This window comes from Balaenoptera ricei, chromosome 2 (genome assembly GCF_028023285.1).
Source record: "Balaenoptera ricei isolate mBalRic1 chromosome 2, mBalRic1.hap2, whole genome shotgun sequence".
Taxonomy (NCBI): Eukaryota; Metazoa; Chordata; class Mammalia; order Artiodactyla; family Balaenopteridae; genus Balaenoptera; species Balaenoptera ricei.
The window spans coordinates 19,139,109-19,166,924 of NC_082640.1; the positions used below are offsets into that span (position 1 = coordinate 19,139,109).

At 36.1% G+C, this 27,816-nt stretch overlaps 1 protein-coding gene across 2 annotated transcripts; it reads right to left on the bottom strand.

Annotated features, from left to right (window-relative positions):
• Positions 1–27,800, bottom strand: LOC132360266 (protein adenylyltransferase SelO-like). Of its 2 annotated transcripts, XM_059915310.1 has the most exons (19): positions 27,295–27,800; positions 23,879–23,997; positions 23,131–23,259; positions 21,815–21,879; positions 21,673–21,729; positions 21,482–21,580; positions 21,224–21,291; positions 18,644–18,731; positions 16,317–16,386; positions 15,486–15,558; positions 13,946–14,029; positions 13,014–13,143; positions 9,456–9,500; positions 9,265–9,346; positions 9,071–9,163; positions 7,080–7,159; positions 6,211–6,254; positions 3,034–3,113; positions 1–273 (listed from the first exon to the last, which is right to left on the bottom strand). In XM_059915310.1, the coding sequence occupies exons 1-19, from the start codon at positions 27,632–27,634 to the stop codon at positions 151–153; spliced, it is 1,869 nt and encodes a 622-aa protein (XP_059771293.1). In that variant the 5' UTR covers positions 27,635–27,800; the 3' UTR covers positions 1–150. The 2 variants fall into 2 exon arrangements, 1 of the variants encoding a protein (XP_059771293.1); XR_009501064.1 differs by lacking the exons at positions 1–273; positions 3,034–3,113 and adding an exon at positions 7,991–8,051 and having other exon boundaries at positions 6,244–6,254.
• Positions 27,801–27,816: the final 16 nt, after the last annotated feature.

Here is a 27,816-nt window from a genome sequence, read left to right on the forward strand (position 1 = left end):
TATTTGGTTAAAAAATATTTTTATATATAACCATTATTATGAAATGCAGGATTGTCAAGAAAATGTAGGTGGTCATTAAGAATTTGTCAAATAGATTATTCTTATGCTGGGTTCGGTGATAGAAGTATCCCTTAATTGATTTTCCCCAAATTAAGATGAGCAGCTAACCCTGAGATCTTTGGCCCAGGAAGGGGTAGGTGAGGAATAGCCTGCTGTTTCAGCTGCAGAATGCTTCTGGAAAGGACGGCGAAGAACTTGCTGGAGGAGATGGACCTGGTAAACAATTTAAAGTAGATAAATATAGATGATCTTACTCAGGACCCTTATTAATTTTCTATATTTCTGAAACGACAAGGTAAATTTTAAATGTGCATGAAAATGTTTAAACATTTTATGTTTCATTAAAACTTCAACTATAGCTGTCACTTAAAATTTCTATTGTTCCAGAGAAAGTTCCTTAAGTAGTAGTTTTTTGCTAAAACAGGAGAGTGGATATGTACAGCGTCACAAAGAATACATATATTTCCCGATCATTTCTAAATTCCTTCACAGCATTAAGAGAATTATAATTTTCTAAAATATTTATAAAAATAAAAGAATGTCAATGATTTACTCTCTTTCCAAATCAAGGGCATGGATTCCAACTCATACTGCTTCATTTGCAATTTTGTCCCACGGTATAAACTGAGGGATCAACAAACACACCTCTTTCAGCAATAATTCTAGGATCAAAATGTATATTTTCATCCAATTATAAAAATAATTAAGTCATGGGGATGTAATGTACAGCATGGTGACTATAGTTAATAATACTGTATGTATATTTGAAAGTTGCTAAGAGAATAGATCTCAAAAGTCCTGATCACAAGAAAAATAAAAATTGTAGCTGTGTATGGTGACAGATGTTAACTAGACTCATTGTGGTGAGCATTTCACAAGATATACAAATATCAAATCATTATGTTGTAGACCTGAAATTAACAAAATGTTATATTTCAACTATACCTTAATTTAAAAAGTATATATAATAAATATTATACCTATCTAATCTCACCTACTAGTTTAAAAGCTCCCTGAATAGATTTTTATACTTCTCCACAGCAACTCACAGAGGGTGAATTCTCAAGAAATGTTTGATGCAGGAATGTAAACACAAGTTGTATGTGTAAAGAGTTATAGGTCTAAAAGTTTAACAAAATCTTTTTCTTTTCCTGCATGAGAATTTAACCCTTAGTTAACTTTCTGGATCTGTTCCCCTGGTAACCTGATAAGGTGGTATATGTATGTCCACTGTATCACCATACAACATGGGTTATGACTGACAAATAGCATTTGGCCTGGGAGAACGCGCTGGACTTTCTTTAGTGTAGGGACTCACGGTATAAGGCAGGTCTCTTGTGGGGATGTTGCAAACTACGCCCATGGAGCTGTTACAAGAGATACTGGTTTCTGTGGAACGTGCAGCTTTTCAGCCAGGGCCGCCCCTGCATCTTCCCAGTGTGGATCGTGTCCCCCTGCACCTGAGCTTTACCGCTGTACCTCCCTGCCTGCGTGGATGCTTCAAGAACTCCTGCAAAGGAGGAACCTAATGGTGCCCTGCTGGTAAGCTGTGTTTCTGTCCTGTATCTTTCTGAATCAAGGGGGGCCAAAAGCAGCCTGTAATAGTCTTATGAATCTGAACGTTTACTTGGACCTAGGAAGACACCTCCCCACCCAAGGTGGGCACTGAATCCTTACTCAAATATAATTTTGAGGGAAGGGAGAAAACAGGGAGGGAACAAAAGAGAGGGAAGGAAGGTGAAACAAGGCAACAATAACATCTTATTAAACACTGTTTAGTTTCCCCAGCTTAGACTAATTTATCTAAAGATAAATACTGAGTTAGCTTCCTTCTCTTTGTTTTTCCTTAATACCCTAAAAAGATTACACTTTAAAATATTTTATTTTCTAAAATGAAAACCTAGATTTGTCAGGCTAATTAAACTACTGAAATGTAAAGTTAATGCAAGTTGCAAATTAGAAACAGCAAGAACAGTTTCTCTGTCGTGCCCACTCTGATCAGTTGCTGGTGACCACACAGCATGCTGTGATGAGAAGGGTCCTAAGGCTGTGACCCATTTGAGAGAGAAAGGGGGCCGCGATCATCAATAATGTCTGTTCCAGTGCAAGACAAAAGAGTGACAGCAAGAGTGCTGGGGCTATTCCTCTTCTAAGAAATCCACTGTGTGCAATGCATTTTTAAACAATTAATTAGGAAATATTTGAGGCATAGAAGAAGGTATGCAGAATAATATGACAAATACCTGTGTATCCTCCACTCAGCTTCAGAAACAAAATGCTTCCAATATGGTTGAAGCCTTGACTATCCTTCCCTAACTCGAATTTCCTCCTTACTGCAAATCAATCACTGTCCAAAGACGGTATCATCTTTATTCATTTTGTTACTTTTATTATATATGCATATATCCCTAAAGACATGATTTTACACATGTAAATTAAATTGGGGTGGTAACACATTGTATGTATTCCTTTGCCACTTGCTTGTTTTGCCAAACATTATATGTGAGGTTCATCCAAGCCGATGTGTGTAGATCCAGTGCATTCATCGTCACGGATGTCAAGATTTCATTTCATGGACCCAGGTTGCTAGTGCCATAGATGCCTGGTAGAAGCAAAAGCTAATTCCCTCTGGAGAGATGCACCCTCAAATCAGGCTTCACTGGATTTCTGAGACTGAAATCCAAAATCCCTAAACATAAACAATGACTAGCAGAACCAGACCCTCAGACGTTCAAATAATGTAGATATGATATCAAATGAATATTTTAAATTTTAAACACATTAAAGAATAAACTTTGGAATACGAGAAAATGATTCACTGATTTAAAAAGAAGAGAGACCAGGTAATGAGAAGCTGGGAAGCTGGTGCTGGCAAAGGTATGGTTTAGCATGTCTGCAAACAAAATCAGGGTGTTTAAAGTATGATACATTTAAAATTAATAAAAATAAGCCCAGAAAAGTCAACCTACTTACCTCTGAAAAATCGTTCCTTTCTGCTTTTTGCACTGCGGATTCTGCCATCCAGTTCTTCAGCACGTATCTAGGATTAACATCTTAAACAAGAGGGAAAAGTTCGTCATGGAACAATAATTACTAAGTCGACACAGGCCATGTGAAATTACCACTGAAATGAGATAACCTTTAAGAACTTTGCCGGAAGGCTCAAATGAGAAGAATGATCAGCATCAGTCAATTCTGATTGTTTACAAACAATGTACAGTATTTATTACCTTATGGTATAGGAAAAACTTTTTTTTTTGCATCATGAGCAATATTATGTTTTATTTTTCTTTTCAGTGTTTCATCATTAATTTGGTTTTCACCATATTCAGTTCACTAAGCATTTTATAAAGCTGGGAGAAAGTAGAAGATTCATCCTGTAGCCCAAATGAAGGGAGGAAAAAAGTTGCTGCTTTTAACATCTTCAAACACAGAATTCAGGTCTGACTCAGTAGGACTGCTTAATGCTGATGTTGCCAAGAGCAAATAGGAAAGGTTACATGCAGGCAAAACTCTTTGTAAATTTATATTTTTTATAGTAACCATGCATTTTTTCATACTAAAAAGTATTATAGGGACTTCCCCGGTGGCACAATGGATGAGAATCCACCTGCCAATGCAGAGGACATGGGTTCAATGCCTGGTCCGGGAAGCTCCCACATGCCACGGAGCAACCAAGCCCGTGCGCCACAACTACTGAGCCTGCGCTCTAGAGCCCGCGAGCCACAACTACTGAGCCCATGTGCCACAACTACGGAAGCCTGCATGCCTAGAGCTGTGCTCTGCAACAAGAGAAGCCACCACAATGAGGAGCCCGCGCACCGCAACAAAGAGTAGCCCCTGCTCGCCTCAACTAGAGAAAGCCTGCACGCAGCAACGAAGACCCAACGCAGCCAAAAATAAATAAAATTAAATCTTAAAAAAAAAAGTATTATAATAATGGCACATTCCAGAAATTATGTCTTTATTTGAGATGAGACTTTTCCAAGATAATTTATCAACTAGGTGGAAAGGAGGGATGTTTATCCTCACTGGCCTGAAAGAAATTCCGAGAGGACTCCAGAAATCACTGTTTTGTGATTCTCAACAACATTTTTCTGAGTTACTTGAATGGAGGGAACATACAAATTCCACTTTGACTTGGTTTTAAAGAGCTGCCAAGACATGACAGATAATCTAAAATACAAGTGCCCTGTGACCCAGTAATTCTACTCTAGGAATATAGTCTATGGGAACAAATTTAAACATTAAAAAGCATTATTTATATTAAGGAAAACTAGAAACAACTTAAATGCCTATTAATAGGGGACTGGTTAAGTGAAACATTACATACCCTTTCAAAGATATATTATGCAGTCATTAAAAATGTTACATTATAAAGAATGAAGTAGTCAGGGGAAATGTTTATTTTTAGTGAAAAAAAGAAGGATCTAAAATTATACCATAATATGATTACTACTACATTTTCTCCTAATCAATTCACACAGAAAAAGAGAGACTACAAGTGCAATAAATGCATCGAAAAGTGAATAGCAATTGTGGTTGAGTGATGGGAATCTTTTTATTCTTTCTACAAGTTTGCATCTTCCAAATTTTAAAAAATTCATGCAGAACTCTTTTAAAATAAAAACACATATACACAATAAATATATATAATCCTTAGACGAAAAGGAAACTTGACATGCAAGGGAAACTGTGGAAGCAGTCGACGTAGGCAGAGGGAGAGTGGAGTCACCCAATTAAAAGTTTAACAAACTTGACCAACACTTTATAGAAACCTGGCAACGAAATACCGTTAAAATATGCTGGGACTTGTAGCTGCAAGCAGAAGTACTTTGGATCAAATTATGTGTTGATATATACAAACTACCTGAAATCAGAAAATTGTAGATCTGTTCATAGGATTCTTTGAAGTTATCTAATTCTGTACATTTTTTTTATCTCGTCTGGAACTTTTTCCCATTGCTCATTGTGGAAATTAAGTTTTCCTTTCCTTGAGAGTAACACTGTTCAGCATTTATTATTTCTCTAAAATAATTCAAAGCTGCAGCCTTGAATTCACTAAATGTCTTTCATCTTACCATCTCATCCATCCTGTCATAACCAAACAAATCCAAATCCTAAAGACAGCCATGACATTTTCTTCTCTCAATTTTTTTTCTCTTAATTGCTGATATTGTCCATATTGAGCTGGCCTATAAATTCTGTATGATTGCACCAATGAACATAAGTGGCTGGCAGCTAAATCCATGCTGAGCCCCAAAGATTGATTACTCACTTCCTTGTAAAAACTCAGCTTGCTTTTATTTCTACAATAGTGTCCTGAGTCAAGAAGCAGTCTCATCCTCTAACTTAACATGGAATATTAGCATCACTCTTATTTCATCAACATGAATCAGCTGCCCTGATGACACACACTAGCTCTCCACAGCAGTCCTAAGTAAAGCAAGAGTACTCCAGGACTTGAGTACTTCTGTCTTAACTTCTTTGATCTTCTTAGAACCCATGTTGCAAAAAGGACTAACTTCCTTTTTTTTTCTTCTCCAAGCCAAGTGTAAAGTCACATGGTAAACTGAAAGCAGTATAGAAAGGTGATTTATTTTTAGCACTACCATTTACTAGATGTGTATTATGGCCCAGGCACTGTAACAAGATAACTTACATATATTATTGCTCATTGTTACAACATCCCTGCAGAATATGCCCATTTTATAATAGCTAAGGGTCTTGAAAATTGGAAAGTTAAATATCTTTCATATTATACAGCAAAAAAGTGGCAAGATGAGATTCATCTGTCAGATTCCAAAACTCGTGTTCTTTCCACCATAAACCACACCACTTTCCTTGTCTCTCCACCATCTTTTAGGGCCATATTATTTTAACATCAATATGCAAACTTACTGAAAGCAGGGCTATCATCATCAAGTTAAAAGTCATCTGAAATTGGAAAGGCTCATATATGACACTTCAACTCAACCAAAATACACTCATCTAGAGTTTTTGTAGTTAAAACAACAAATCCAGTTCCCTCAAGTAATTACTTCCAGTTTTCCAGGTTTTGAAAACTGGGAGTAATTACTTTCAGTAATTACTTCCTGTTGCTTTTATGTAATAATCCTTAAAGCTGAAAAAATCAAAAGGATTACCTACTTGTCATTCTTTTTCTTCTTTCAGAATCTGAATCATTCATGTTACTAAAAATGAACAGAACAAAGAACAGAATTAATCACTGTCTCCCCAAATCATATCTTTTTTCCAAAAGGGTGAGAATTATTTCACAAGACAAATATTGAAAAAAAAATTAAAAATCACATTGAATCAGTGTCTGAAAGGAAGACAGAAAATACTGTTTGATTAAACAATACATAAAATACTACCTTATTTAGTTATTTTAGATAATACCAAAACTTTTATTTTTACCAATTAAAAAAATACTTTTGTCTAAAAAAAAATCTAAACTCTCTGGCACCTCTCTTTCCTTATCTTAAAACATAGTTTTCTGAAAATAATTTAACTTGTTCTTCATTACTCAGGGTCATCTTTATGAATAGCCCTCCGCTGCCATTAAACTGTGACAGGCTATTTGCTCCTGTGCGTCCTGTGGTTTTCCTGTCTCTCCCTTCAGCCACCGCTACCTACAGTTTCTTTACTCTTTCATGTTTGTTGCTGCCGATTCATTGTGACAGTTAACGAAGCAAAGTAACTTCTGACGATTGTATAAGATGTGACAATTTATAGACACTGGATGAAAGCCTGGGGAGCTCTCTCTCTCTCCAGAGCTTCCAGGCTTGGGAGACGTGGGCTCAGGACACAGGGGAGCGGCATTATCAAAGCTGAGGTGAACAGAAAGGTGCTCTCTGCGTGGGTGAGATGTTACCAAACACTCCTCAGCCAGAGCAGACTTCCCGGGAATAAAAAGGAAATGTTGAAAAATGGAAAGGAAGTGAGGAATCTGATGGGTTGACGATGCTAAAGTAATACATTACATGCTTTCTCAAGAAGTGATTAGGTTACCTTACCTCTTCAGTCTCAGAAGGTACTGGGACACCCAGGCAGGAAAGAGTTTGTGCTTTGAGATCATTTTCAGTGCCCAGAATTGCTAGAAGAAAATACAGTAATAGACTGCTTATTAATATTTGTTCACTTTATTTTAACTTCATGTCCCTTAAATTAGGTACTTTAACAATAATTTATAACGTCCAGATTTCTCTTAAGGTTCTCTATTTCAAGTAGAAGTAGTACTAAAAAGGAATAATGTTTTCCTTTTCTTTATATAACTTTCAACTCAAATTCTAATTCATGGAGATCCATGTAATGGCATGATTTAAGAGAAGTAAAAAATATACATAGTTCTTATAAATAGACATTACATGTGAATACTAACATTATCAAAACCCTTCCTTTAAATAGGGAAAACTCACTTAATATATAATTTACTTTAAAAATTTAATTTGCAACTGTGTTTTATTTAGTTATCTATTAATTCATTTAACATATATTTATGGAATGCAACTACGTGCTAGGAACTATGTTAGTTGGGAAGGATAAAAAAATAAGACATAATTCCTGCTTTTAAAAAGGAAAGTGTGTAAACAAATAAGTCAATGCCATTTTAGAAGTGTTATAGAAATATACGTAAAGGCTAAGGGAACACAAATAAGCTATTAGCTCTAGTTAAGAGTTAGGGAGTTAAAAAGGTTTGAAATTCAGAAGACACAGAAATTAACTATTAAAATGATTAAAAGTGTAATGATCTCTCTCAAATTTTCCCAACAGTCAGTAATTTAAATATTAACATCTGTCAAGAACTCGTTCAAATCACTTTAACATTACTTTGTCTCAGTTAATGTTAAATGTTAAATCTCACATTAAATGATAATTAGTTCTGATAGTTCATTAATAATTTTTAAATTATATCAAAGATGCTTACTGGTTAACATTTTGCTGGATTTCTTGCTGAATAGGTAGACATTCTTTTATTCAAATTACTCCTAAAAACGTAATTTATGGCTATTACATACCTGTGAGAACTATACATAAATAGTTTTTATATATAAATAATTTTTTTTAGTTAACACAGAAGTCATGAAATATAATGAAGAAATTGAAATTTTAAAAAATATGGCTAGATTTTCATCTCAAAAATAATAAAAACAATGACTGCAATATAAAAGACTTACACCTTATAAATAGAGCTATGTTTCTAAAAATCTGTAAGTGGGAGTCTTCTGGTTAATACCCATATTATTCCATAAATGTAGCAGATTACTATTGAAATAAAAAGGCAACACCTTTCTTAAAACTGAATTAAGAACAGTCATTTTGGTAACAGTTTGGCAGTTTCTTAAAAAATTAAACATAAATTTGCTAAACAATCCAGCAATTCCACTCCTAGTATCTACCCAAGAGAAATGAAAATATGTTCACACAAAAACCGGTACATGAATGTTCATAGTAGTATTTATTCACTATAGCCAAAAAGTGGGGATGACCCAAATGTCTGTCAACTAGTAACTGGATAAACAAAATGTGGTCCATCCATACAAGGGAGTAATAAAGTAATAAAAAGGAGATAATAATATTTTAAGACGTACTTAAAAGATCTTAAAAATAATAAAGAGGAAAGAACCACTGATACAGGTTACAACATGGGTGAACCTCAAAAATATGCTAAGCGAAGAAGCCAGACACAAAAGACCACATATCATATGATTCCATTTACAGGGGAGGTCTAGAAAGGGAAAAGAGACAGAAAGTAGACTAGTAGTTGCTTGGGGATGCAAGGGGTAAAAAGGGATTGACTGCAAATGGGCAAAAAGGATCTTTTCAGAGTGATGGAACTGTTCTAAAATTGAATTGTGGCAATAACTGCACAAATCTGTAAATCATTTAAAAATCATTGACTTGTACACTTAAAATGAGTAGAATTTTAGGGTATGTAAATTATGCCTCAACAAATCTGTTAAAGAAAACTGAGTTAAGAAAAAAGCCAAAAGTCACAAATTAATACCTGAGGAATGCTGAGCTCCTGTAACTGGCTTTGAGTGATCTCACTGAGCTGCCGAAATGTCATTGTAAAGTCAGCTTCTGTCTTTTCCATGAGCTAATGAAAATACTTACATTTAGCAACCTCAATTCTTGAAGAATATACGGAATAGTCATTCAAATGTTAATCAGGGAAAAAAGATAAAATGGTAAACTCACATGTAAGAGAAATGCAATTAAATCATCATCACCCTTGCTTTTTCCAAGTAATCCCAATTTGGCTTTGAACAATTCTCTAAATCTAAAAGGAGAAATGTCAATTTGATTTATTAAATTTCTCACTGTTTTAAGAAGTGCCCTCAAACCAAGCAGGATGCTTTAATATGTGTTAAAACAAACAAACAACAAACCTTGTATTGTAAAGAATGGGATACCCCTCAAGAATCTGAGCAGCACTATAGGGGGAGAAAAGAAAGCACCGTTAAACCTTGATTAAATATTAACACTCTTGGATTACATTTTACATGAACAAAGTGAACCTTCTCATACATTAAATAGCATTCGATTACATACTACTGATTCTGATTTAGTGATTTAATTGTATATCATATCTTAGAGAAAATTGTCAATATAAATGTACTGTCTCAAAGATTTGGATACAGCACAAGTCAAATCAGGTCACTCCTGAAATATTACTATATACAATTAGCTTATAGGATAAATGTTAATATGTCTTTATAATACCAAAAGAGTCATATAAATGGCTTTTTTTGGGTGTGTTTTATTTTATTTTAAATGTATTTATTTTACTTATTTATTTTTGGCTGCACTGGGTCTTCGTTGCTGCACACCGGCTTTCTCTAGTTGCGACAAGCGGGGGTTATTCTATGTTGCAGTGTGCAGGCTTTTTATTGCGGTGGCTTATCTGTTGCAGAGCACAGGCTCTAGGCGCGTGAGCTTCAGTAGTTGTGGCATGCGGGCTCTAGAGCGCAGGCTCAGTATTTGTGGCACACGGGCTTAGTTGCTCCACGGCATGTGGGATCTTCCCAGACCCGGGCTCGAACCCGTGTCCCCTGCATTGGCAGGCGGATTCTTAACCATTGCACTACCAGGGAAGCCGTGGCGTATTTTAAAAATTATCTTAGACCCAAAATAATGCATTACAGATACTTCGCCCAATACAATAACATTTTATTTGCCTGAATGTATGAAAATAGTGAAATACTTCATAAAAATTTAAAAATTAGAGTTATTAAACTTAAACCCATTTTTAAACAAAGTGTCTATTTCTTAACATTCTTAATGTATTTTAAATTATACAGATGCTCAACACATTCTGAAGCTCCACTCCCCTGACCTTCCTGACCTTACCTCCTACGACTCTTCCCCTTGCTTATTCTGCGACAGCTACCCTGACCTTCATGCTGTTCCTTAAACACCCACACACACTCCTGCCTCAGGGCCTTTGCACAGGCTAGTCCCTTGCCTATAGCCCTCTTCCCCCACATATCTCTGTGGCTGCTCCTGTGACTCCTTCAAGCCTCTGCTCAAATCCAGCCCCTGACAAGGCGTGTGAGCTGCAGTAGTGCCCAACCAGCCCTCTGGGTGTAAACGCTGCTGCTTCTCTTCTGCCTTCCAGATCTTGGCAATTTCTCTTGTGGCCAACCTAACCCGTGACCATACAGGGAAGGGCATTTTTGGACCAGTTTAGCTAAGTTGATACAGTATAAGGCCACTACATGTATATGGCTATATGATTAAGTCCTGGCCAAGGCGAAATAAGGGAAGTGATGTGTACAAATTCTGAAATGTGTCCTTCAGTATTGAGGACTTGCCTCTTTTCTTCTCCATGCTCCTACCTAGAATATGGATGTGATAGATGGTCCCATCTCAGACCATGAGGGCCACAGACAATGGATGGTGGCATAGAAAGCTAAAAGTAGTCTGGGACTCAGACAACTGAGTCCCCATACCAGCCCTGAACTACCAACAGGAGTTACCATACTTTTATGTGAGAGAAAAATACATGTCCTTCTTGTTCAAGCCACTATTATTTGGGATTTCTGTTACAAGCAACTGAATCCATACTTTATCTAATACCCTACATCTCAATCAGAGTAAAATGAAAATATTAATGGTTATGTAAGATTTCAGAAAGTATATCACCTATATACCCCACGTGAGTCAAATACTTAAGAAAGTAATCAAGGCAGAGGCTTCAAGATGGAATTTAAAAATAAAATAAAAACAATCTTAGTAAGCAGTAAAATGACTAGAAATGTGGGGAGGGGAGTGGAGTGTTAAGGGCGAAGACTCAGAAGAGATACTTCAAGGGAAAACCTACTAACAGTCTGAAATTCAAAATATTAAACTATCTTAGCAAAATGTAGCAGTTGGGTAATTAGAGGTAAAACAAAAGCATTCTAAAGGTCTCATTGGGATGGAGGGAAAAACAACGGGCAAATAGAAGCTTAGTGAGGGAAAATATTTGGAAACTTGTTCTCATATAACAGTAGAGAAAGTGGCAGAAAAACAAGATAACTGTGAGGGATGGGGGATGCAGTAGTTTCCAAATCAAAGTTGGGGGTTGGAGAGGAATGGATAAGCTCCTCAAATCATAAAAAGGTAAGGAGAATAGGGGGAAACTAACACGTAAAATAAAACACAATGTAAGACAGAAGGAATAAAATAAATCAATTACTATAATAGATGTGAAAAGCCCACATACGTCTATTAAATCAGAAACCATCACATTGAGTTAAAACCTGGCTGTTTTGTTTACTTTTATAAGAAACATACTTTAAAACAATGTGATAAAGATAAAAAAAAATAAAGTGAGATCCAAGGCAAATACAACAAAAGCAAGCATGAATATTAATATCAGATAAGTTGAAATTGAGAGCTAAAAGTATTAATCAGGATAAAGGGGGTCACTGTATTAGGACAAAAGGCACATTTTCTGAAGGAAATATAAGAAAAAAAATCAGTATGTACCAATAACGGCATATTGCACAAATTCAAAACAATTAGAAAAAATTGCTTGCTAAAAATACAATTAAGGGGCTTCCCTGGTGGCGCAGTGGTTGAGAATCTGCCTGCCAATGCAGGGGACACGGGTTCGAGCCCTGGTCTGGGAAGATCCCACATGCCGCAGAGCAACTGGGCCCGTGAGCCACAACTACTGAGCCTGCGCGTCCGGAGCTTGTGCTCCGCAACAAGAGAGGCCGCGATAGTGAGAGGCCCGCGCACCGCGATGAAGAGTGGCCCCTGCTTGCCGCAACTAGAGAAAGCCCTCACGCAGAAACGAAGACCCAACACAGCCAAAAAAAAAATAAATAAAATAAATAAATAAATAAATAAATAAATAGCGTTCCCTTAAAAAAAAAAAAAAAAAAAAAACAATTAAAGTGGGAGATTTTAATACACCTCTCTTATGAATCAAACTTATATAATAGATAAAAAATAAACAGAATTATAAAAGACTTGAATAATGTACTCAATACAGCCAATTTGATATATTAAAACGTTTTTGCATTTTTTATATGATCATGAAATATGTACAAAAATTTATTATGTTGGACCATAAAGAAACTGTAACACATTTTGACTAGATTTTACCAAACACGTTCTTTGGTCATAAAAATATGGACAAAATAAGCCCAACTACTTAGAAATTCAGAAACACAGTGATAAATAACCCTTGGATCAAAGAAGAAATAAACCATGATTTCACAGCACCTAAAAAGCAATAAATAGGAAAACACTTTATCCTGATAACTATGGAAAAAAGCCAAAATGGTATCCCCCCCCAAAAAAATAGATATACACACATATATATAGTTTGAAAGCCTTTGTTATTAAAGATTAAATAGTATGGTTTTTAAAATGTTGTTTCTTGCTTTTCAAAAAATGATCAATACAAATATATTTTCACACAGATTTAATTAGTAGATTTAGGATTTACTCACAGTTGCTTTTGCCTAGGATCCAGTAATGGGTTTAGAGCTTGTAACAACTTGTTTAAATTAAACATTCCAATATTAGCCTGATTTCCTATTTTATATCTTCTTTCATCATCAGATGTGTTTGGTACAAAATCTGTTTAGAGCAAAAATACTATTGCTTTACAGTGGGGATAATTATAATAGATAGTTTCTTCATTTTTAAAAAAATTATTTACTTATTTATTTATTTGGCCATGCCACGTGGCATACAGGATCTTAGTTCCCCCACCAGGGAGTAAACCCATGCCCCTTGCAGTGGAAGCGCAGAGTTTTAACCACTGGACCGGCAGGGAAGTCCCTCTTTCTTCATTTTTAAGTTTATATTTAAACTTAATAAATTTATATATATTAGATAAAAATCTTTCTGACATTAAACGTTTAACTTCAAAGTAATGTAAATACTTAATACCCATGCACATGAAAATCTTTAAAAATATGAATATTTGCCTAATAGAGGAATACATTTCTAACCTACAAGAATTTCCAGGTTATCACACATGTACTTCAAACTCCAACTTGATAGCATGTCGCCCACAAAGCCTGCTCTGATCCTTTTACAGATTAGTAAAGCGGGAGGTTAAATTACTCATCCAAGGGCACAGATTAAGGATCAGATGCCAGAACTCAGACCCATGTCTGTCTGACAACACATTCCCTTCCTCCCGTCATGTCATCTTCTCTAATATGTCATTTTTTGAGGGCAGAGACCGCAAAGGACTCAATACTGTATCCCTGTGGCACCTGGAAGATTGAGTAGCACATAAAATGACCGTTTTGTGAATGAAACCAATTCTTTCTACCACCCCACTACTGAGTTAGCTATAATGGTTTATCTAAAATAAACCAGTGATAATTTTCTTAGTGAAATAAGGAATATACATATAAATCATACATACCTGGATTATAGGCCTCCATAAAACCAAATGGACCATAGTCAATTGTAATGGATAACAAACTGAAGTTATCAGTATTACAAACACCTAAAACAACAACAACCAAAGATGCCAAAAACATGACAATAAAATAATAAAGCATTTTTAACTGTATAAAATTTATACAGAATAGGAAAGGTCATGAAAATGCATTTGTTTTAGAAATGAAACAAAATTATCAATTGAAAGTTTAACTGGTGAAGTCAAATAGCTTAATATATATTAAAACTGTATTTTAAAATTAAATTTAGCCTTTTGTTGTACACTTCCTCCTCAACCAAAGATGTCAAATACTACAGGAACAAAAGGCCCAAGAAATGAAAGCTCTCATTTATCCTGAATTTCTAGCACTTATTTAAAAATATATGTTATTTGGAATGGAATTGAGACTACTAAAGAAACAACATTAATTTTCAAAGGTTGTGAGAGGGGGAAAAGGTAAAAATATGGATATGTACCCCGTAACAGTCCTTAGCTGCAGACCACCAGCAGTGTGGGGAGGGAGTGTGACCTCCTAGGTGGGGGAGCGGGTCATGGATGGGGGCGGAGTGTGAGGCAGGAGAGAGGCAGGGAATGCATACACCAGCCCAGTATAGGATAGCTGGGCATGGAGGCAACAGTGTCCAGTGCAGACAGTTCCAACCTTGTTTAGAGCAGGATGACCCTGTTTATCAATTTGTTCAGTGTATATACAGACTCGGATCCAGCCCGTCCACTTTCAGGAGTTTATCCTCAGAAACTCACCTTCGAGAATGTAAAGCTATAACTGCACGGTGGTCACTGCAGCACAGTTCATAATAGCAAAACCTCTGACACACCTCCCTGCTCACCACCCGACCCGCCCCAGTGAGACCCAGAGAGGATGTAATTAAAGCAGATTTCAAGAAGTTTTACAATGTGGGATCCCCCTTTGGCATTTATCTAGAGACCTTAGTACATAGGTGACTTGCTTTTATTTTAAGACAGTTATTCTTAGTTCAGGCAGATATTCCTTCCAATGTAACCCCACACAGTGAATGGCTTCAGACACACACAAGCCAGCCCTACTGTTTTTGTAGGGGATATATGAATACCATCGAAAAAAAGTCTAGAAGAATTGAGATAAAATGGTTAATAATGATTATCCTGGAGAACAGAACTCACATGCACTTCTGTATATTTTAAATTCTTTACCATAAGCATGTAGTGCTTTTATGATTAATGGTTTTTTAAAAAGCTTTTAAAAGATCTAATATAATATATACTCACGAGGTTAAAAAGCTTTACAGGTAACAACATCAACAAGTCGAGGATGCTTATTCTATTTTGTGTATCTGTTCCGTTCAAAATCATTTTAAACATGAGAAAATTGTTTTTCTCTTGCTAAAAATAAATTCATATATTATAAATGTTATTCCTGCTCATTGGCAGGAATATTTTGAAATACACAAAAAAGAAGTCTTCTGCTTCAACAAATTAATTCTACTTTCTCATCAGAAGCATGAAATGTCAGTAGATAACTTACCATGAGCAAAACCAACAGACATCCACAAGGCAATAAGCTGTGCCGTCTCAGACACCACAGTAGAAAAAAAATCCTAAAATAAAATTTAGAAAATTTTCAGATTTTTCAGTAACATATGTTCTTTTAGGATCTTCCGATTTCCAACATGAAAAGGTGTCCTCAAAGGTGGGCCAAAAGATGACTAAGGAGATGGAAAGTAGTACATGTAAGAAAACAATGGAAGAACATAGAGTTATTGATCCAGAAATAATATATATAAGGCTCAGGCATAGTATTATGACCAGGTTTTCTTCATGTACAATAAGAAAAGGAAAAACATTAGAATTCAGCACAGGGAGTTAAATGTAAGCAAAATGCGTTATTAAATTTTGAAATGAGTCACCAAGAAAAATAATGGAATTTCCTTCTCTGTGGCTGTTAAAAGAAAGAAAAAGTTAATGAAGATCAAAAACTTTCCACAGGAATGGAAAATCACATTTGCCTATTATGTATGTATTTATTTTAGAACTACTACTATATAAATACCTGTATATCCAACATGTGAGAAAACAATGTATGTGACCAAGTTACAAATGCTGCTCAAAAAATAATGTATATAGTCAGGATGTAGTCGCACCTGTTCTCTTTTTCTAGATACCTTTCAAACAGAACAACTTCCTTATCTATGTCTTGTTTACCAGGTGGTTCATTGTCTCTTTCTTTAACAAAATGTTCAAAATGCTCTACATTTCCTTTTTTAACTTTAGTTTTTTAAGTGCTAAGTTGTAACCACTAATGGTGGCCGGCCAATGATAGAAAACAGAGTATTGTCCTTTCTTTTAAAAAACTTACCAAATATCTGTCAGGTTCCTTGACATCTACTGAGGGGAAGTGTTCCTGTATGATGAAGTCTAACAACATCCTAGAGATAAAGGGGAGATAGCATCAGTGTTCCTCAGAATACAGTATTGAGTATCCAATCATCTCAATCCACTCCTGACATTCATGAATTCATTACATGCATGCTTATAATTTTAAAAAGTAAAATAAGATTTTACTCCCAAAATAGCCATAGAGAAATATTTCCTCAATACCAATCACAACTGGAAATATGTTTCTAAGATCATATTAGATGCCATCTTATTATGTTACAAATTCAGATTAGTTCAATAAACATCCATTGAGAACCTCCAAGTGCTAGGAAAAAGAATGACAAGACCCAAACCCAGACATTAAAGAGCACACAGTCTATTAGGGAAGAAGAACATCTGAAGAAATAATGACATTACCATATAATACATGCAATAATAGAAATATAGAATAAGTATAAAGATAACAGAGCAGGGAATGATTATTTATGTGTGGAAGGTCATGTAAGGTTTCACAAATAAGGTGTCAAATAAATTGGCCAAGGTTTGAAGTTAAAAATATTTAAGCTGTATATGTATCCTATGTTTAATTCCCTGTTTTAACTGACTACTCTAGTGAGTAACTACTGATACTAGTGTTTATTGAATTGGGTAAGACAGAATCCTGAAAATAACTGGGGGTTGTAGATATGACTTGGGAATTATTAAAGTCCAATAGGAGTGAGTTTGTTTAGAGTGGATTAGAGAATTGTTTCAGGCACTTGGGAAACAAAAAGGAATACATACATAGTCATGTTAGCCAGTCCAGTCATTTTAAGGATAAAGTGCTCACCAATATACATCAAATGTCATAGAGATAAGTGAAATATAACTGAACTATGACCACCAGATAGAACAATTTCAGTGACATAGTGAATCTGAGCAGAAGTGACCCAGAAAAACAAATGAGAAGTGAAAATGCCCAGTGAGAGGAGACTTCTCTCTCAACAAGCTGGGATGACCCTGAGTTCAGTAAACATTTGCTAAGAAGACTCAGAGAACAGTCATGACGATGGTGATGATTTCTCTGCTCTGCGCGTTCACTTCCCTTTCCCCATTCTCTCCGTGGACCAGGTATCTGGATTTACTAAGCTGATAGCCTACAGTGTAGGATTCATATTCCAAATGATTCTGGTTTGTCTAAGAGAATTTTTTTCTTATATATTCTAATGGCTTTTTAGAACTGTATGCTCTTAACAAATGGAAACAGAATTCCTCTTAAAGGAGTAAATTTTGTTTTTAATTTATTTATTTATTTTTGGCTGCATTGGGACTTTGTTGCTGAGCGCCGGTTTTCTCTAGTTGTGGTGAGCGGGGGCTGCTCTTTGTTGTGGTGTGCAGGCTTCTCACTGCAGTGGCTTTTCTTGTTGCGGAGCATGGGCTCTAGGCACGTGGGCCTCAGTAGTTGTGGTACGTGGGCTCAGTAGTTGTGACTCGCAGGCTCTAGAGCACAGGCTCAGTAGTTGTGGCACACGGGCTTAGTTGCTCTGTGGCATGTGGGATCTTCCCAGACCAGGGCTCAAACCCGTGTCCCCTGCATTGGCTGGCGGATTCTTAACCACTGCGCCACCAGGGAAGTCCGGAGTAAATGTTTTTGTTTGAAGAAACATCCTGCTAAGTTGGCTTGAGGAAGACGAATTTTGTGAGTGCAGATTCCACAGGCACCAAGGCATCAGTTTGGTGGAAGCTATACTGCATGACACAAGGGGAAGAGCTTTTGCTCTTTTGAAGGAACCATTCATCTGTCTTCCCTGAAGAAATCTTCAGTAAGATTTGTTCTTAAATGCTTTGTGCAATTTCAGTCTGTTCTTTGTTTGCTTTTGTCCTGTTGAAGGGACTGAGCTTCATGTCTGGGTCAACCCAGTATGAAACAGGCATCACACACATGTCAAAACCAGAGTCCAGGAAAGAAGACATATGAGACAGAGGACGCATCCTGGGAAACCCAGAACTTGGAAGGGAATTGCAGAATTGGGGAGTTTGAGTCACTTCCACCCAGGTGTCTGGGTAGCACAGAGGCCCTCAGTTCCAACTGGGTTGCACACTAGATAAAAGCATTCCTTGAGAAAAGGGTCTACTGGGTCTAAACCCTTCTTTTTCAGCCTCATAGAAACCCACACGATGTTAGGCACACAGCAAGTGTTGAAAATATCTATTAATTGAAAGTTTGGGTTTTACTTACAAGAAAACCAAAAATATTGTAACTTCACAGCACATAAATAAGAATTTCTTTCAATTGTCTTCTACCACTGAAAAAAATGGTTTTCTAACCTTAGTAAATCCAATTCACCATAATGAGCCAGGATTTCTAACGATCCAATTCTAAACCATGATTTTGCAACACGCAGCACTACTGCACCTGAAAAAGAAACATTTATTTTAGCATGAACTATTTTAAACTATGCAAACACAGCATAATATGCTTTTCTTTAAAATGAAATTACTTTAATAAAAAAGAATATAGTGGATTTATCAGAAAAACAATTAATTTACATCCTAGAAAGGGTCAAGGATTTTTCTGTCTTTCTTTACGCCTGAATCAGTTAGATTGTGAGGAACCACAACACCTTCAGAAATACTGAGGCCCCAACCTAGTGAAATGCTACTTGGTTAAACTGTTAGGCTCCCACTGTCTCCTCAGTTGTGACCTTTTCCCTGTACCTCACCCTGAAATATAGAATTAGTGGAATATTTCTATGGCACAGTCCCTGTACATGACTTCCATTTGTGTAACTAATTGGAAATTAACTTCAATTTAAAAAATTTGCATATGTTCTAACTTATGAATATGCTGAAGAAATACAGTGAATCTCTGCATTTTGTGTTTGTGTTTGTAGCCTTCTATTTCCACCTTCTGTTCTGATCGTAGACATTAGTAATACAATTAGTAAATGAATTCATGCTTTTTTCTTATAAGGAATGCTGTACTGACATGTGTTTCCATGTCAAGGTGCGGTCTATCCCAGATGACAAAGCTGCTGCTCTGCTGGTGCTGTCCTTCAATGAAACACCATACTCGCTGCTACCTCTGGGCCTTTGTGCACTTCTCCCTGCCCCACCCCCTCTTCTCCCCATACTGAAATCCTTGCCAACTTTCTAATCTTGTGCTCAAGGTCAATTCCCACTTCCTCCATAAAGCTAACCGGATTGCCCTTTTCCTAACCTCAGATTATTTATTATTCATTTGCTCCATGTGTTTAGTGTCTATGAAGACTGAGTTTCTTAAGACCACGGTATATACTTATTACTCCTGGACCCCCCGAGATGAGTCCAGTGGTATGCACAGAAAAGGGCTAATTAGTATTTTCTGGGTTGACTAAGTTATCCATATAGTCAGGACTCATTCACGCTAGTAATCTGAACATTTATTTTCATGTGTTTTTTTTTTTTAGCAATAAAAATATACTCACTTAGAAAAAAATATAAGAGCTCAATAGATGATTCTGAATGTTTACTTTATGAATAGCCATTGAATCACTGAATGTCAATCCTGAAAGACATAGATGGTGTCATCTAATCTAACCCCTCATTTTAGTTGGAGAAACAGGGGGAAAAATGTGACCTGTCCAAAGTCACAAATCAATTCCCACAGAGCCGGTTAGAGGTTTCACATATTCTTTTTGCCTGTCCAGCTCTTTTCCTACAGTGGCTGCTGGGCAAATATTAGGGAAAAGCACAATCAAAATATCTGTATATGACTTAGATGTGGAAATTCTATGAATGGCCTAAAAAGGAGAAATACTTGAGATAATTTGAAACCGTTAAGTTTGGTTTCTGAACCATCTAATTCACAATTCAGATTAACAGGGAATTCCCTGGTAGTCCAGTGGTTAGGACTCTGCCCTTTCACTGCTGAGGGCCTGGGTTCAATCCCGACCAGGTCCTCGTCGGGATTGAACCCACAAGCTGTGAGGCGTGGCCAAAAACAAATTCAGATTAACAATATATACGTCATAGACATAAAAGTAGTGTTGTGCCCATCATAGTAACAGTCTTGTGATTGGAATCTCATTTCCAATCACCATAAACAAAAAGACCTAAATAGCTGTTAAAGCCCCATGTGCAGTAATAGTATGCATTTTATCCAGATAATATTAAAGAGGAGAGAGAGAGATGCCTTAAAGATAAATAACCTTTAATTCCTTTAAACATGAATACTCTAGGGGGATTATTACGAAAACCTTATCAAAACATATTTTTCCCAAAGTATGAAGAACATAAAATGTTCTCTTGGTGAATCGCTATAAACACCAGTAAAAACGCTGGCCCGTAACACAGTGATGTCCAAGGGGCCCAATAAAGCATGTAGGGCTGTCAGCGGTTCTCAATAGCTCTGCATTTTGAGTAGTTAAATATGTTTATTATTGACTTTCAGGTCTCCTGCCTCTCCAGAGACTCAGAGTCAAGTTTCTCTCGCTCTTCCTTTTTCACTGCTCTATGGCACTTTCTCATCCCCTTTCTAATTTATTTCTGACCTACTAAAAGCTGAAGGAAAAGTTAACCGAACTTATTGGAAGGAAACATGAAGTAAGAGCAATCAGGATCTGAGGTAAGGTCTGAGGGGGTCTCCTGGGAAGAAAGTATATGAATGTTCATGCACTGGCTTTATAATGTTTTGCTGGCTGTTCATAAACTTCCCAGGTTAACTTCCCAGAAGTTTGTTGTTAGAAAAGGATGGATTAGTGATGTAAGGGTGTGGGAAAGGATATTCTATTATAATATCATAACACTGAAATTACATCATGAAGATCCACAGGTCATGTTTTAAGAAGACTGCAAAGATGCCCAATTTCTGTTTTTCCTGAAGAACTTAGTCTAATTTTATGTAAATGTTCTAAGAACTGTTATTACCTCGTTCTTTCACAGCGTTTCCATTGTAGAACTGATCTCTCCATACTGCATCATCACTTACAACCAGACTGAAAGGTAAGAGAATCAAACAAAGTTATATTGTACTTTAACTGCTAGCAAGCTATCAAGAAGTAACTAAAACTATAAGAAACGATGAGAAATCATGCTATTGGGGGTTTATCTGCTCACTTGATTGACACATTTCTGGAGATAACATGATGCAGTCCTGAAAGTTAGCTTCAAGGGAAGAGGAATTACCTTGCAGCTCTGCTAGTGGGAATTCTGAGATAGTGCATGGCCTCACTACACAAAAATTCTCTCACGGAGGAACGAAGCACAGCTCTGCCGTCACCATTTCTATGGGTAATATGATAAAAAAGATTTTCAGTTATAATTAAGATAACATCAATTTTTACTTAGATAACTAAAAAAAAAAAAAAAAGAAGTACCGGGAGTATGGGGTCTTTCCTGAGCCTTTTAATTGGAGCTCCCACTTTTCACCCTGCCTTTAAAAAAAAAAAACACCTAAATATTAGCAGATTTGTGTTAATATTTAGCAGAAAAGCTATTATACAAGAAAACATGTAGTACCTGTTCATGTAAATTCCAATAAGATGGGCTCTTCCATCCCCGAGCTGATCTGCCCATATCCCAAACTAAAAGGGAAAATTATTCATGTTTATTAACCTTTAAAGCTTTTATTGTAATTTATAATCAAAGTTACTTTGTCAAAATTGAAAATGGAATAGTGCATTTTTAAGATTATAACAATCAACAACCTGAATAAAGGTGAAAATAAAATTCAATCCATAAGGTGTAACTGAAATTCATTTAAAAAACATAAATTTAAGACATATAATTAATTTCTTTATCATCTTATAGCTGAGCTCAAGCTTGTTAGGTGTAGAATACTGAGAACTGATCTATTTAACTCCAGAATAGGAATTAGGAATGATTTATTAGTAGAAAATTTGCCTATACTATACGTATACAATATAAAATCAGGAGCGTACAGTACCTGAAAAAATTGCTTTTGAATGTACATGATTAACTGTTTCCAAACTTTTCTGTTAAAATTTGTTTGTGGTTGTTCAGCTCCCAGCTGTGCCACTTACTAGCTGTGGAAATTTGAGTTACTTAATCTCACTGAGACTGACCTTTCACTTCTGTAAAATGGGAAAACCCTTGCCAGATTGTTGTAAGAATGAATGTTAATATACGCAAAATGCCTTGCACTGTGTCCAACACACCCAAGTGCTCAAAAGATGGTAATTATTATTATTGCCAACAATTACTTGCTAAGTTAAACATCACTCTATTCTCTTAAATTAATCAATTAATCTTTAACTCACAAGAAAGTCACAGCAATTTCAACAATTGTTTCTGTGTTTCCTCTCCTTTTTTTAAAATCAGATTCCACATATTGAACTTGCTTCAACATCTTGCTGTATTTCTAGAAGGTGCCTTCTTAATTGCTTCAGCATGTATAACATCCCCAATTAATCCTGACTTATTTTCTAGCAGTTCTAAAAATGTTCTACAGCTATCCTGGCAAAATTATATTCTATTTGTCCTTCTGAGGCTTTTATATTGACTCATTGTGCTGCCTGACTTTGCCTAAATCTCTTGCCAAAACTCCACTGAATGAGTTCTCTAGCAATAATTCACAGAAATGTTATATTGTGCTGCCCCAGTTTTCTCAATTCCATTAGAGAAACTTATGCCCTAGCTTTATCACAAGAAATCACATCAGCTAATCTATATATGACATATTCTTCTAGAAACATCTTCTTGAAGTCTCAATACACTAATATTAGAAATTAATGCAAAATAACTTCTTCAATAGGATAGCATTTCTGCCAGCTGTTTATATTTGCATAAGGAAGTGATATTGGTGCTACTCTTACCTGGTGGCCCCCATATCTGTGAGCCAATGGAATGGATCCAAGTACTATCTTTTCACCACTTACAAGCTGGATAAAATCATCTGTTTCTGAGACAGATAAATCAAGGTCCAAAATATCTTCTAGCACTTGCTGAGGCAGGAAAAGAAAAATCTTCTTAGAAACTTAAGTAATCCTTTAATAGTTTTTGAGAAAATAAACTTTATGGAAAAAAAGAAAATTAAAAGAATAAACTTCTTCCAAAATTACATGAATATTTTCTCAGAAGAGATGTACCATACTTTCTAGGATTATTTATGCTACTTGGGAAAATTAGGTCTATTAGATAGTTCTAAAATTTTTATGGCTTTCTTATTATGCATGGTAAAATAATATTCTTCCTAGTACATATTCTTTAAAGGAACTAGAAAAAAGTAAATGTCCTATTGTTATCCCAAATTCATCTATATCATGAGAGAATAATTTAGAATTTGTTATTGGAGCCCCTTTCTAAGAATTTAACTCATTTACCCCTTTTTTCCACAAAAGTGTGTTTTCCTTGTAAGATAACTTTAAAATGAGACTGAGTACTAGGCTCCAGGAATAAGTATCAAAAAGTGACTTCTAAGAATGACATTCTCCAAGTTATAAATTTTAAGCACAAAGATAATCATTTATCAATAGGTTAACAATTTAACTCTGAAAAAAATATTACTAGTTTTTTAGACAAAAGTTATAGTGAGTTAAGCGTTGTGAAAAAGTAAAGCCTAACCTTTGAAACTGCTACAAGATGTACTCTTGATTTGAAAGGAGTGGGGAAGGCAATTGAAAAAACACAGTTTTTCACTTTACGCACATAATTTTCTTTAACAGGATCAATTGGCAACACAGCTGATAAAAAAAAACAACAACAACAACCCTTCTTAACGTTCTCATTTGTTGCATATACAGCATTAATAGTCCTTAGAAAGCCTACAGTTCTTTAAGAAAATCAACTTAAACTACTATTTTGTTCATACTTTGTTAAAGACTTATTTTCAACCATATCTATTCAATATTCATATATTACAGTATATTAAACTGTCCAAGAAGATGGGAGATGAAAAAAGTTTAAAACAAGACACATACCCTGTCTTCAAAGATTTTCACTTATGGGAGACCAATAGCATGTGCAATGTATTTATAAATAAGAATATATGAATAAAATGAGGTGAGCTGCATTACAGTATCAGAATTACAGTACTGGCCAATCCAGTAGATCCAACCAAAAAATATTTGGCACTTAATCACATTCTTTCTGCCCTTCAGAAAAATCATAATTAATTGAAGGAAACAGATACATACATAACTAACTCTAAACCAGGCAACAGATGTTTTACTAAATGTACAAAACTGCTTCCAATCCCATCAGAAACTTCAAAACATTTGATACATGCCTGTTTGCAGGGCTAGAATTCTAAAAATTGCCTCTAAAGAGATAAACTATATTTCATGAAGTCCATGCACTAAAGCCCATGTACTTTATTTAAAAAGGTGTAGAGAAAAAAAAGAGTTTTGGGCATGCTTTAGATACTCAGAAAATGTTTACTTTTAAGTATAATTCTTAAAATCTTAATGTTTTCCTAATCCAAACAAATTAAAACAAAAAATAGAAGAGGATAGGTGTATTACTAAAACAAGGGACACAAAAACCTATGTTTCTGGATAGAGATATTATCAGGATGTCACTGTCACCAAATTATTTACTAAACATAATGGAAATCCAATCAAAAATCATAGTAGGATTTTTTTTTGAAGAAACAAAGTGTAAATCTGAGAAAATACTTTTTTTAATAACAGAAATGGGAGCTTCCTTATCATTTTAAAAAGTGTAAAAATAACTAAAAATATTGCTATCCCCAAAATAGATGCAAAAATCAATGGGACTCCATAAAAAGCAAAGAAACAGTCCAAAGTAATGTAAGAATTCCCTATAGAATGAAAACAATATTTTGAATCAGTGGAGAAAGGTGGCATCAGGTCAATTTGTTCAATTGTTTGGAATAACTCCTATTTATTCCACCCAAGCCTAGGTGAACTAAATGTCAGTTATAATAATAGAAACGAGAATTCTTATATCTTCTCCGTATGAGTAAAAAAAAGGCAAATGTGGGTCAGATTTAGCTCCTTACACTTTCCCTTAAGTACAGGGTGAATAAGGCAGCATCATGGGGGAACAAATGGGTAGTCAACCAAAAAACAGATTTTAGTATCCATCAAGAAAACCTGACTATGATTAGGAGTAGATGATCCAATAGTGTATTTTCTTCTCTCTTAGGAGAGCCTCTGTGTGGAAATAGACTAAATTATATAATTAATGCATTATCTTTTATGATGCTCTAGTAGAGCATGGGCAGTATATAATGTTTCACTAATACTTATTTTTTTGTACTGACTGACTCACATTTTGGCAAGGTAGCTGATCAGCTAACACCTGTGATCACTGGCCATGGAACAAAAAAAGACTAATTGCTTCAGAGGTACCCAATCCTCACCCTTGTTAATTTAGCGAACTAATCAGTCATGGACTAAGACCCCAGAGAAAATTCCAAATGGATGTTAACCCTTTATCTTAACATTTCAGAGAAATCAGTAATATAAATAAGGGTATTATTTCAATTCTTCAGAATTCAGTTTGGTCTAAGAATATGAAATGCACAAAAATTGCTCACCTTTCAGTGCAACTCTTCTCTCAATAAATGTTCTTACCAGAGTTACATTGATAATTCATTTCTCAGTTATCTAATAACATCAGGATGAGATGTTTCTATGCAGTACTAGGAAACAATATATGGTTATATTTTGTATATAATCTCTCCTTGGCTGTAAAACCTGGTCCTACCTAATGTTTCCAACAGTATCATCATTATGGAAATAAAATGTCTTCGAGTGTAGCCAATTCTCCAATATTAAAATAACTTTGAAAATGTTTCAACTGTACACTTATTCCATTTTTATCAGTGTTACCAGTTGTTTCATTTTTATAAGTGCAGTCTAAAAGGCCCAGCCATTTCTAGACTGTGCACAAGATGAGTCTGTTGGCAATTACTTGCACAGCTTAGACAATGTTTTAACTTTCTAGACTCATGCTTGGCCTAATTGGGTCAAAGGAACTACTTTGTATTCTGCATGTCCTGTTGGTGGGTTATTGTTCATGGGAAGTTTAGCTATACTATAATGGTGGAGGCCTTCACAAATTTTATCTGCCTTCCCTACTTAGCCTTGCCAAATTACATCTTTTTAAGAGCCAGGTTATTGTTTTAATCTGGGTAAACAATTTCTAAATGAAAATGGCATAACAGAATTGTGTAGTGCTCTATCTACCAACTATGTGAGCTTGGGCAAGACACTTAATTCCTCTATATCTGTTTCTCTACCTATAAAAAAAAGGGCAAATGAAAATATTCTAAGTCACAGGATTGTTGCAAGTACAAGTGTTTACTGCAACACTCTATTTTGGCCAACTCCACCTGTGGATATTTCTTAATACATAAACCTAGATCAAGATAAGCCACAGGTGCATATTAACAACCTTAATTTGTAAAGCACCTGACATCTTTTATATAATCTTCAAAATTGGGGGGAAAAAACCTCAATAAAACTGACATTTTCAAAAACTTCTTTATTATATGCTTTTGTTCAGTTAAAAAATTTTGAAGATAAATGTAAAAATGTGCTCAGCTATACGGGTACTTGCATTCTTTAATGCAAAATGCATGAGTCAGAAGAACAAGAAAAAATATCAGAGAATCACAGTTGCCTGTTTGCTAGTCTATTTTCTCATAAGAGTGAATTTTTTGAGGACAGAGTTAAGTATCTTCTATTTCTGAATCCCCAATGCTTACACCTTCTCTGATAGGCTTTGTGCGTTTATACGCATGTACTGAATGATTAATTATATCACGACTTCTGTTACAAAGACACCCTCTCATTACCATGAGAAGAGTAGATCTGGCCACAGAATTAAGGAAAGGTCTTTCTAACCCTTATCGGGCATTAATCCTGTCCATTCTCCAGTATTCCCTGGGCTGGTTACAAGTAGGTTCAACATTACCAAATATTAAACAACTTCACACAGCTCAGTACACCCACGAGCGGGACTCACATATCCAGATGTGAGCAAGATTGCCAAACTAGGCCACAATATACCTATAAGGTTTTCAGAGGAGAGCGTCCAAAAGTCGAGAGACGAGGCTAATCTAACTTCTCTTTCACAATAGCCCTGCTCGGGGTTTGACTTGTTACTGTAAAGATGCAAAAGGCTGGCACTTCCTTCAAGGCCAGGTCGCCATAAGGAGCAGACGACGGCGTGGCAGGTAACACCCAAGAGAAGCAGCCGCGGAAACTGGAGCCTCCGGATTAGGCAGCAAAACGGGAACCCGATGCTTCGCGTCCTACTTCTGCCTAAATACGCAGAAGGAAAGTTCGTGATTGTTCGTCGGGCGCCCTGTGGCATTTCTAGATGACAGCTGGTCGGCCAGGGGTGCATTTTTGCGGAGACTGCTGGAGGCACCGGCTGGGCGGGGTCGGGGGAGGCCGCTCCCCAGGAGGAAGATCACGCTGGTTTCTCCCGAGCCAGCGGCCGGCGGGCGGGCGGGGTTACGAGTGAGTCCAGTCACCCCACCGCCGCTCAGCCCTCTGCGGCCGCTCCTCCCCCTCCCGGGCTGGAAG

Bases quoted from the DNA above. Each gene is read 5' to 3' on its own strand.
- LOC132360266 (XM_059915310.1), bottom strand. From the start codon at position 27,634: ATGCACCCCTGGCCGACCAGCTGTCATCTAGAAATGCCACAGGGCGCC. The intron at 21,880-23,130 runs GTAAGAGTAGCA...TTTCCCTTTTAG, and splicing joins ACAGATATGGGGGCCACCAG to TTTGGGATATGGGCAGATCA. The intron at 6,255-7,079 runs GTAAGGTAACCT...GTTCATTTTTAG, and splicing joins TACCTTCTGAGACTGAAGAG to TAACATGAATGATTCAGATT.